Genomic DNA, 12,497 nt, shown 5'->3' on the forward strand with positions numbered 1-12,497 from the left:
CTGTTTGGAAGTCTAACTGAAAAGTAAATAAAAATGTTATGTTATAAAAACATTTAACAGATAATTAAAAAAAACTGAATAATCCAACAAGTAAAATCTTTTCAAATGGTGAAAAGTAATATTAAATATTTCATTTTTTTAAAGTGGGATGAATTCATTTTGAAGAATTACCAATTCCATTGAACCAATACAAACAATTACTGAAATAACTTTACATGTAGAAAACATTAAATAAAGCTTTTAGGAGGAATTTGTTTGTGTTATAATTTCTAAACCTGAGTCTCTTTCTACTGCAGTCTTCATTTTGTATTGTTTTAGTGTCTGCCTCAGAAATACAAACATAAAATCTGATATTTTACGAAACCATATCGATTTAGTTGCGCATCACCTTTAAAATGACCTTCTGTCGCATGCTGTCGTGCTGCACAGCGTTTAGCTCGATATTGCTCAGAGATCTCAGAGGTGCCACATCACAGACAGAAGAGTGTAAATTAAAACAGGAGTAGAGATTTTTGTGTCAGGAGTTGAGCCAATAATTTTATAGTGAGTAATGGTTCCCAAATACTTGATGATTCCATCCCTGAAGATCAGAAAATTAACGCTCAACAGAGCTTAGTATCAATAATTGGGTCTCTTTGATACCAATGTAAATACAATTACATATTCAAAACCATTACACTGTCTTATGAAGTAAACACAGCTTGGGATGAGTGGAATTCATGAAAACAATGTGGTCATCATTCTAGGATGCTGGAAAGCACTAAATTGACCTAAAATGTCTAATTTCTCTCATTAAAAATATAAATTGTAAAAGAAAAAAATTAAATATTGGGAATTGTAAATTCATTAATTGGCAAGAAACTAATCCCAAAGCATCCAGGAAAACACTTGAAAATTCAGAATGAGACCAGCTAGTGGAAACGTGACATTTCAGCTGTGGATGCACTGATACTACTCAGTAAAAATTCACCGATACCAGTACAGTTGCCTGAAAGTGGCTTCACTGTAACTTGTCATTTCTGTTCAATTCAATTCAATTCAAAAAATTTTTATTAATCCCAGAGGGAAATTGATTGCTGTAGTAGCTCAGAATAATAATAATAATGAGGTCATCAAAGAGTTGTTGTATATTACAATGGCTGTTGGCAGGAAGGATCTCCAGTAGCGGTCAGTGTTGCAGAGAAATTGAAGAAGCCTCTGACTGAAGACACTCTTCCGTTGTCGGACAGTCTTATGAAGAGAATGCTCAGGGTAGTCCATCATTTTCTTGATTCTCTGGAGAATCCTTCTTTGGATTATCTCCTCCAGTGGTTCCACAGTCGTCCCGAGAACAGAACCAGCCTTTTTTATTAGGCTGTTGAGCCTTTTCAGGTCCCTGCTTCTGATGCTGCTACCCCAACAGACGATGGCTGAAGAGATTACACTCTCAACAACAGACTTGTAGAAGATCTGCAGCATCTTGCTACAGACATTGAAGGACCTAAACGTCCTCAAGAAGTGCAGTCTGTTGTGTCCCTTCTTGTAAACGGCTTCGCTGTTCTTTCTCCAGTCCAGTCTGTTGTCCAGAAGAACTCCAAGGTATTTGTATTCCTCAACCACCTCCACTTCTTTTCCCATGAGTGCAGTTTGACTCCACCCTGTTTCTTCTGAAGTCTAAAATCATCTCCTTTGTTTTGTTCACGTTCAAGGTCAGATGATTGTTTCCTCACCATGCCACAAAGTGCTCCACCAGCTCTCTGTACTCAGCTTCCTGTCCATCTCTGATACACCCGACAACTGCAGAGTCATCTGAGTATTTCTGTAGATGACAGGTCTCTGATTCTTACTGGAAGTCTGAGGTGTACAGGGTGAAAAGGAATGGTGAGAGTACAGCCCCCTGTGGTGCTCCAATGTTACTGATCACCTGGTTTGATGTGCAGTTCTTCAGCCTCACAAACTGCGGTCTGTTTGTCAGGTAGTCTTTAATCCAGGCGATAGTTGAGGCCCCCTCCTGTGTCTTCTGGAGTTTCTGGCAAAGTACATCAGGCTGAATTGTGTTAAATGCACTGGAGAAATCAAAGAACATGACACTGACAGTGCTGCCTGCTTTGCCCAGATGACAGTAGATTGGTTGAAGCAGCTGTATCAAATCAAATCAAATCAATTTATAAAGCACTTTCACATGGTCCAAATGGACAAACAAAGCGCTGTACAACAATAAAAAGCCCCACAATAGGACAGACATATAACCATTTAAAATACAATAAGAAATCCATTAGAAATACACTAAGAAATCCAAGTCAAATATAATAAGAAATCCATTTAAAATACAATAGGAAATACTGAGTGCAAGTTCGCAATCCATCCGGCCTACTTTCCCCAACTTCAATGTCCAAACGCCAGCTAGAACAGATGTGTTTTTAGTCTGGTTTTAAAGGTTTCCAATTATTTGGCCTGCTTTACATCAGCTGGCAACTCATTCCAGAGACTTGGTCCAAGTACTGAAAAGGCACGACTCCCACGAGACTTCAGGCTGTACCTGGGCACAGTTAGTAGTCTCTGGTCAGCTGACCTAAGGGAACGCACCGGGACATGTTGGTGGATGATATCAGACAGATATGTAGGTGCCCCAGAGTTTAACGTCTTAAACACAAACAGGATGCCCTTAAACCTGATGCGATAAAAGAAAGGGAGCCAATGCAAGGCACGTAGGACTGGCGTAATATGTTCAGACCTCCTGGTAGATGTCAACAACCGAGCAGCCGAGTTCTGAACCGCCTGGAGGCGTGCTATTGGAGCTTGCCTAAGCCCCGCATATAGCAAGTTGCAATAATCCAGCCTCAAGGTAACAAAGGCATAGATCACAGTTTCCAAATGACTATGTGAAAGAAAAGGCTTAATTTTCGCTATGCGGCGTAGATGAAAAATGCAAGATCCCATGATTCCGTTCACTTGAGCATCAAATCTGAGCTCTGCGTCCAGTTTTATCCCTAGGTTAGTGGCCACCACTTTCTGATGCGGTGCCAGAGTGGAAAAATCAAGTCCTTGGGCACCTCCTAGGGTCTTTGGTGGCATAAACAGAATTACTTCAGTCTTGTGTTCGTTAAAACACAAGAAGTTCTGAGCCAACCATAGCTTGATGTCCTCCAGGCAGTCCAACAGAGGTTGAATGGTGCATAAACCACCACGCCTAATTGGAAAAATGACTTGGCAATCGTCAGCATATAGATGGAATGACACGTCATGTTTACGGAATAGTTCACCCAGGGGTAGGAGATATAAGGAGAAAAGTAGTGGGGCCAAAATCGATCCCTGGGGGACTCCCCAAGGCAGCCCAGCCAGATCAGAGGAACAGTCCCCCAACCTCACACAAAAAATCCTTCCAGTCAAATAAAATCGTATCCACTTTAGTGTGTGGCCCGTAATGCCCACAGATCGCTCCAGCCGGTTTATTAGGATGCTATGATCAACGGTATCAAAGGCTGATGTCAAGTCCAAGAGCACAAGAACCACAGCATCACCGGAATCATTAGCCAATAAAATGTCATCAAGGACCTTCAGCAGTGCAGATTCAGTGCTATGAAAGGATTTAAACCCAGATTGAAATACTTCTCCAGTTTTCCACTCCTGTAGAAAAGACAACAGTTGGATAAACACAGCCCTCTCTATGAGCTTTGAGATGAAAGGGAGTGTAGATACAGGTCTGTAATTGGACAAGATTGTTGGGTCCAATCCTGATTTCTTAAGCAGAGGTCATACCACCACCTGCTTTAGGGGAGTTGGGACTTCCCCAGATATCAAGCTGCTATTTACAATTTGCAGTACGTGATCACCCACTACAGAAAAAACTTCTGTCAGTAGCCTTGCTGGGAGAACATCAGTTACCGCCTCTGTTGGCTTAAGTCTCATGACCAGATCCTCAAGCTCTGTGAGAGTTAATGGTTGAAAACCCTCCAGTGCCTTTGGAACACATAGATCTGCAGAGGGGGCATGCTTAAGTGGTGGAATAGAGGCCCTTGTCACCCTTACCTTGTCCACAAAGAAGTCCAAAAAATTGTTACATGACTCAGTGGTGTACTTAATCTCAAGGGGCTCATTGACATTTAAAATAGAGTCCACTGTCTTAAAAAGTATCCCAGCATTCTGAGAGTTTAAGGAGATTATGTTGGTAAAGTACTTTCTCCTTGCATCTTTCACAGCCTTCTGATAGCCAATCCAAAGTCCTCTTATTAGGTCAAGCGAGCTCTGGAGCCCATCCTTTTTCAACCTCCGCTCAGCCTTCCTGCAGATCCTTTTCAGTGCTCGAGTACTCTCAGTTAACCATGGTTCTTTTTTAGCTTTAGGTTTCTTTACCCGTACTGGGGCTACCACATCAAGCGCCATGGTTCATGCTGAGTCAAAGTGTATAACAAGCTCTTCTGTGGTCCAAGCTCTGTAGTCTTGCTCCGCACCCCCCATAGAGAACACTGCGGCAAACTCAGCAGCTGTAGAGTCTTTTAACAGCCGACAGCGCTTCATCGGAGCATATTGTTGCACACGTTTGTGATTCCAGGCCACATCAAACAATACTGGTCTGTGATCTGAAAAATAGGCCTCTTGGACCTGCAGGTTTGAGACTCCTACACCCAGTGACAGCACCAATTCTAGAATATGGCCACGAATGTGTGTGGATTGGTCCACTAACTGAACCAAATTAAAAGAGTCAGCAAGATTTAAAAAATCTTTCACCAAAGGTTTATCCTGACAGCACACATGTATGTTAAAGTCCCCAAGAAGTAACACTTGATAACACTTAGGAATCAGCTCGCCAAGCAATTCAGTAAAATCATCTATAAAATCATAGTTTTGTCTCGGTGGGCGATATACTGTAGGAGAGCAACCAGTAGCTTCTGAGAGCATCCCAGCTAACAGAGGCAGAGTTCAAAGCTTGTAGGCACAGAGGATGGATATACCTGCCTACACATAATTGATGACTTAAATGTCATTGCCAATCCTCCACCAAGCCCGGAACCTCGGAACACTAAAATATGTAAAATCCTCCGGGAGAAGTTCCACAAAAGCAGCAGTTTCATCCTTATGGACCCAGGATTCAGTAACACACAGAACGTCCAGACCATTTCTTTCAATAAAATCGTTCAGAATAAAAGTCTTATTCATAATAGATCTGGCATTCGACAGAGAAAACCTGATGACGGAAGAAGATGCTGTTATACTCAAGCCTTCAGGATCCACTGGCGAGGGCTCTGCTGATTCACATATCACCTCACGTAGATTTTGTCGGTGAACTCCTGTCCCACAAGCTCGCCGCTGTAGTGCAGGGCGCCGCAATCGGATCATCCCGCCACCGCACACCACCGACACCAATCCGGAAGCCGCCAGATTCAATGGCACCGGATCCAACTGGTGCTCCGGCGTCCCACTGTCCCCCTCGGAGCCAACAACTCCACACACAGCATCCGACGTGCCACGTCGTGCCAATCCCAGCTTCATCCAGCGTCCGGCACGCTTCCCCCATCTCCGGCGCCTCCTCCATCTAGGTAAGTTTGTCACGCAGCCCACGTAGCCCAAAGAACCAGCCAGTAGTGGCGATCTATTCTGCCCAAAACCTCCAGAGAACGATAAGCCTTCAGCTGCTTGGCGAATCCCAAGCAAGGTTTTACGATCATACACCCGTCATGTATGATGGCATCTTCAACTCCAACTCCATGGCGATAAGCAAACTGCAGCGGGTCCTGATATGGCCTAGTTTGCTTATTCAGGTGGACCAACAGGAGTCTCTCCAGGACCTTCAGTTAATATTTTAGTTTTGTGATCATTTCTATTAATATATTTTATTTTTTATCTACCTCACAGTCTTTTCATGTTGAAAGCAGAGAAGAAAATAAGAACAGTTTCCAATTAATTGCATTTTTTTGTGTGTTAGAAGTAGGGATGGACGATATATCAGCATCAATAACAGTATCGGCCAATGTTAGTCATTTTTTTCACATATCGGTATCGGTTCGATAAATTAAACCAGACCGATGATAACAACCGATAATTTTTCCATCTCGTCTCCATTTGTTTGCCTGTTTCAGAGGGTGAGGGGGGTGATGTGTAATTTTAGTCATGAGAACAGTGAATGTAATCATCTCAGAACCGCAAATGTGTGTGTTGTGTTTACATAATACCCTAAATTCAGTTTCAATAATTTTTATTCTATACAAAATCTGCTGATTTTAGAAGCATTAATGTCAGTATATCGGTATCAGCATATATCGGTTATTGGCCATAACAGTGATCTTAATATTGGATATCTGTATCGGTCCAAAATTTTCCTGTCAGTGCATCACTAGTTAGAAGTATCGATATCGGTATTTGCGAGTATTCAGATCCAAGTGTCGGAATCGTATCGGTTTGGAAAAAATTGGTATTGGTGCATCCCTAATTTCCCTACGGTGGCCCAGAAGGTTTAAAAGCCATAACACCAACAAAACCAAAAGTAATAATAAAACGTAAGGTGTGTTCAGTCAGAACTAATGCTAAAGTAGAAATTATGCTAATGCTTTAAAGTCGGCATACACTTATTCTTTCAATACATTTACTATGGTCTCTAGTAGGAATGAATGCTGTAAAAAAACACCTCTGGCAGCACTGTTTCAGGAAGTAGAAGTTACACCGGAACACACCAGATGCAAAGTGCCGCGAAGTGGATCGAAGCGGATTGCTCACAAAATTCCTGTGCTCTCCACTCCTCCTCTGTTCACATCAGGCGAGAATTTTCAATGAGCGCTTCTGCACAAGCCTACTGTTTTCCAAATGCCCCCCCCCCACACACACTCTTGTTGTGTGTGTGTGTGTGTGTGTGTGTGTGTGTGTGTGTGTGTGTGTGTGTGTGTGTGTGTGTGTGTGTGTGTGTGTGTGTGTGTGTGTGTGTGTGTGTGTGTGCTTGTTTATTTTCATCTGTCTAGTCTGTTTAGATACACAAAAATGATCCACAGGTGTGGACTCGAGTCACATGACTTGGACTCGACTTGATAAAATCTATAAAGACTTACGACTTGACTCTGACTTGAACGCCAATGACTTGGGATTTGAATTGACTTGCATCTGTTGACTTGATGATGACTTGAGCACATTTGATATTTTAGCACAAAAGTGGCACGACATGGACAAAAATCATAAATCATTCTTGGTTCTGGGTTTGATCTTGTTCTGCTAAATGCAGCAGCACTTTGTTTAAAATCAGTTGCACTTTTTGCTTGTTTGAGCAAATAAATTAAGCTTTAAGAAGCTTTTATTCTGGAATTTATTTATTATCACAGTCATTAAATTTAAGTTGGACAGATGACTTGATTATGACTTGAAAATTCAACGTTAAGGACTTGGACTTAACTTGGACTTCCACATCATTGACTTTGGACTCGACTTGGCCTTGACTTGAGACTTGACTGGAAAGACTTGGGACTTACTTGTAACTTGGAAAGCAGTGACTTAGTCATACCTCTGGCATTTTCTGACCTAACAGTCCTAATTTTTTCTCCCTTGCCCAGAAAACAACCTATGATTCAAGGCCCATGGATCATCAGTGTTAGGAGTGTCACTATTAAAATGCTGCACCAGGCCTAGTGTGGGTGGAATGAGCACCCGCTTGGATTCTCACTTTTAGGACCAACTTCCAAAGTAACCAGCATTAGTAATCCTGCCAGCACACTTAAAACTGGGTCAGCACCAAAACATGTTGGAGCGAGTTTCTAGCATCTTTGGAGTTTTTTCACAACACCGAAACAGTGTACAGAACACAAAAAACTACAACGCACTACCTCAAATAACAATGTGAAAATGGAAGAAGAAAACATATGAGACAGCGGGGAAAGGAGGAGAGTTGTGTTTTGACAGACCTGTCACAGTGGTTGCACTTAAAAGGCTTGGCACCAGTGTGTTTGCGGTAGTGCCTCGTCAGCTCGTCGCTCCTGGCAAATCGCCACTCGCAGCCCTCCCATGAGCATTTGTATGGCTTCTCACCTGGATCACAAAAACAAAAAAAAAATAATAATAAATAAATAAAACTCCCATGAACACCACTTTAATCACCTTTTCTGTCTGCTTTGCAAACCTTCAACTTCAAACATCCAGAGCTTTGGCGTTAAATAAAAATCTGGGAGAAAATCCAGGTTTTTTACGATTAATTTTGGGGTGCCTTTTACGTCTCTTCTTTTGGGGACTGAAAAAGAGAGCAATGAAATGTTTAACTGGAATGGAGACACTCCCACTGGTCTTCAGTAGTGCTGAACATGCAGAAGAGAACTGAAGGGTTGAGAAAAGTGGAGCGAGGTGGGGTGGATGGGTGGAGGAGGTGAAGGAGAAGGAGGGGGATTAGAGCCACGGTGGATAAGAGTCTGACAAGAGGTGGTGAGATGAAGGAAAGTGGAGAGAGAAGTGTTGCAGGAGTGGATTAGGGTGGAGGGGGGCTGCAGATAGGCTAGTAGAAACGGAGGAAGAGGAGGGTGGTGATAATTAGGCCAGTCACATAATGGCAAGGAAGCCACAATGTGCCAGCTGAGTCCAGCCCCAAAGAAGTCACCTGCATCAGTCACATCCCATCTGGATTGGTGCTCACGGCTGAACACACACTGACCAGCTTTGCTGGAGCGCTTTCAACACTAACGCTGGCGTAATTCATTGAATCTGATTATAAGCCAGACACAATCGATGGATCGACCCCTTTGTGAGGACAGGGAGGATTAAAGGGATAGTTTGACTTTTCTCAAGTGTGTTTCTAGATAAAAATTTGCGAAATGGTCTAGCGGGACAGCTAACGGTATTGCTGCTGTCTTCAAACAGATCAAATCTAAAACATTTCACCAGTGTGTGCAACATTCACCACCAGCGTGCTGATATTTGCAGCAGCAGCAGATTACAGAACTCCTAGTGAACCCATAAAAATATTAGTGGCATCTTAAACCACTGTAATTTCAAACGTCTTTTAATTAAAAGGAGTAATAACGTAATAGTTCATTTAATATGTTAAAATCCATCCTTGGCATTTAACAAATCTATGGTTGGATACAAAGTTATTAACTTAAAAATAACAATACTACCTTAAAACTGCCCCAGTCTGCTACATTTTGCTAGCCTAGAATCTAGACAGTCATTTGCTAAACCAAAATTGATGGTCTAGCAACGCTTCATTGGAACGTCACAGCTCCAGCCAGTCTTGTAATGACCGATCAATGCGCATTTATTCAGAAAAACTGTATATTTTATATTTTTTTATGTTTTATGCAGTTCTTCCATTGTGTAATGGCAGACTGCCTCTTTGACTGACATTCGTAGCGGTCCAATCACAGCGCTCTATTGGTTTGAGGGGCGAATCACAGCACTCTGTTGGAGATGCTTTGGCATCAAAATTGTGCTATTTAGACTTGGGCTTTTATTTGACTCGAGCAAATAGTGGTACTTTCATCGTCGAGTATGGCGGACTGCCTTGTTGGTTGATATTCGTAGCGGTGACTAAGCCTCCACAAGGGCCACTGCTCCTGCTACCCTTAAAGACGAAGAACAACATCTGGACAAATAGTTTGCAGAATTATTAAATTCCTGTAGTATCTGATCCTCAAGTGCAATAGGAGGGCGGCAATTTGCTGATGATGGTGATATATATGTTTGCATATGAATTTGATGTCAATGAACACAATGAGTTTTTACACCAAAACACCTCTGAATGATTTTAAAAACATGCAGATTTAAAGCTACATTTATCTATGACCACTCGGGAAGGTAACACACATCTCACGACATATGTTCAGTTAGGGGCCTTTCCAACAGCAAGGAGCCATGTTGTGGAGAACTTCATTATCAGGACTCAGAGATGTTAGTGAGGTGTGAAATATGGGGGCACACAAGATTCCACCACTGATGAAGGGATGAATAGAAAGTGATGAAAGTGTAAGGTGAACTCGTGTAAAGGCAACTAAGAGAGAGAGAAAAAAACTGTACTTTCTTTTTTCTTGGTTTGGATCCAGAAATTAGTCTGGTACTGCATCATACATCCTTGAAACATCACAAGCAGCTGGTTTGGGGCATCCGGCTCTGGCCAATCAAATTCCCAGAAGGCAGGGATGCCTAGCAATGGCGGCAAGGGGGAGGGTTGTATCTCCATGTATGTGTGTGGATGGAGCTGTGTGTGTGTGTGTGTGTGTGGGGGGGGGGGGGGGGGGGGGCAACATGAGAAGGCAGTCGTCAGTGCAGCTGGCTGGATCTGGCAATGGTACGCCGCCATGCCACCAGCCAATTACTGAGCACGTTGGCAGAGAGCGGAGGTTGTTGCCTAGCAACCAGGGAGCTGTACAGGGTGAGAGGGAGTGAGGAGAGATCTGGTTCCGATGGTGGTGATAGTGGTGGAGAGGTGGAGGGTGGGTACTGAGAGACCAGAGCCTGCAGCAGTACATAAGCACTCAGCTACCGACTCCTCCAACGATACACTGCTCACGTTGCCTAGCAACCCCCCATCCTCCTCCGCTCTGCACTCCCTCAAGATGCCCTCGTGCAAACAGGCGAGCAGAGCAGGTACACACTTGCTTCACAAACACACACTTTTCACGCTCTCTGGGCCGGAAAGGCTACTTTAAAATCACAGCTGCATACACTTGGAATGACGACCCAAAAGCAGCCGGATTAACCCGGAACACAATCCGATTAGGCCGCTATTACTGCACCTGGACAAGTAACATAAAAAGTGTAGTTTAGAAACCTTATTAGATTATTCACTTTTAGTGTGATCAGATTTGTCAAACAATTGAAATTCAAACATCTGCTTTCACTGAATGCAGGAAAAACTAAACTCCTACCCTTCCAAAGCATATTTCTCATGTGTAATCTGATAAACGGGTGTTTCCAGAGTCACCGTAATCCCATTATGTGTAATCTGTTACTTCCGAATGTTCTCGTGCACAGACTCATGCATGCTAGTTTTCCAGCCTCTCAGGTGCCAGTGCTGGAAGTTAATTACATTCCCTCCATTAGCCGGAGCTGAGGCAGGGCTTCCGGGTCTCTGAGGTCATTACGGAGGCTTTCGGAGAGCCTCTTTATGGGCAGTACAGGGCTGGCGCTCCAGACTCGGAGATGAGCAAAAGGACAGGAAAAAACTGGTTCGTGTGTTGGAAGAGATGGAGGGATCTGTTAGAAACTGATGTAAAACAGGCAAGTGTATACCCTGTCTGCCACTCTGCAAACTGATCAGAGTCTGAGAAAATGTTTGCAAACCAGTAAAACAGCAACTAAAAGGAGTTAAATGCAGACTGGCAGCATTTCACAGAAAGGAGTGATTGAAGGAAAAGGAGGAGGGAAAGACGAATAAAATAATGGCAGAGAGACAGCCGGCAGAAACACCCAAGTCCTTTTTGTTATTCCACCATTCCCAAAATCTAATTGTACCATTCCTTATCTACCATAAGCCTATTCACCCAAAGCTCTACAGGGCACTGTCATTTCAACTCAGCCCTCGTCTAATTCCAGATTAAATCGTAGCCTTTTCTCCGTTTAGTAATTTATGGAAATAACAACTAAGAAAAAGAGGATTTGAGTAATGACATCTTTAAACTTGTCAGGATAATGGCTCTGTGAATGAGGAAGCCCATGGCACTGTTGTGTCTTTCTGAAGAGGATCGCTCCACTGTAACCCCACCACCATTCCTGTCTTCATCCTTGTTTTACTCTCCACTTTGTCTGCACTTTCTTTGGCTCTCTCATCTTTATTTGTCATCTTGAGTCATCATTTTCCTCCCTTTAACATTCCATCTTGTTAGTTTGTAAAAATAGACCTTTACTTTTTTTTATTTTTATCTTTTTGATGATTTTATGTTAAAGTTCCAAAAAGATCAAGACGGGAGGTGCTTTGTGCACTTTTATAGGACAACCATTAAAACATCTTGATTGACTGGGAGTGTGCAATTAGTCAGATGCCGAGTAAACTAGATAAAACCCACTGGTAAGATACCTGTCAATCAAAAACATATTGGCCTGCTTATGTTTGGCATAAAAATGAACATATACATTTAACTCATTCACTGCCATTGACGACTAAAGACTGTGTGGGCGTCGGAACGAGCCCCCGCACCGTGAAAACAAACATCTCAGCTCTAAAGCTGATCTTCATTCGCGTACGTCACACGTCACATGATCAGGAAGCAGAAAATCCACGTGTTAGGAGATCGTTTTGGGCCGCTGCTGTAAAAAAAAGGTGAGGCGCGAACCGGAAAAGCTTCTGCCGATCACAATTCAACAACGGATTATGAAAGAACGGATTCTTCCTGTTGTAAGAGGTGAGTCTGCTCTTTGTTTTGGTAGTTTTGGCGTCGACATCATCCTAGCGTGCAATGTTCTGTGACTTTTAAAAAAACTGTAAAAATGCTGAAAAACGCTGGCATCAAAGGGCTTTTCTGATCAGGAAATGGCTGGCAGTGAATGAGTTAAATGGGAACAGATTTAATTTTACATAAAGACTATCAATAACAATATTAAGATGTAGAGAAAATATT

The 12,497-nt window shown here is 42.7% G+C and overlaps 1 protein-coding gene across 1 annotated transcript in view; it reads right to left on the minus strand.

The window, feature by feature from the left end:
• Positions 1 to 12,497, minus strand: part of klf7a (Kruppel like factor 7a) — a 76,217-nt gene that overhangs the window by 6,917 nt on the left and 56,803 nt on the right. Inside the window, exon 3 of the mRNA XM_015946694.3 lies at positions 7,860 to 7,983. Coding sequence (XP_015802180.3) covers positions 7,860 to 7,983 — 124 coding nt within the window. The remainder of the gene's footprint in view (positions 1 to 7,859; positions 7,984 to 12,497) is intronic.

Source organism: Nothobranchius furzeri, chromosome 2 (assembly GCF_043380555.1).
Source record: "Nothobranchius furzeri strain GRZ-AD chromosome 2, NfurGRZ-RIMD1, whole genome shotgun sequence".
In the NCBI taxonomy this organism is placed as follows: domain Eukaryota; kingdom Metazoa; phylum Chordata; class Actinopteri; order Cyprinodontiformes; family Nothobranchiidae; genus Nothobranchius; species Nothobranchius furzeri.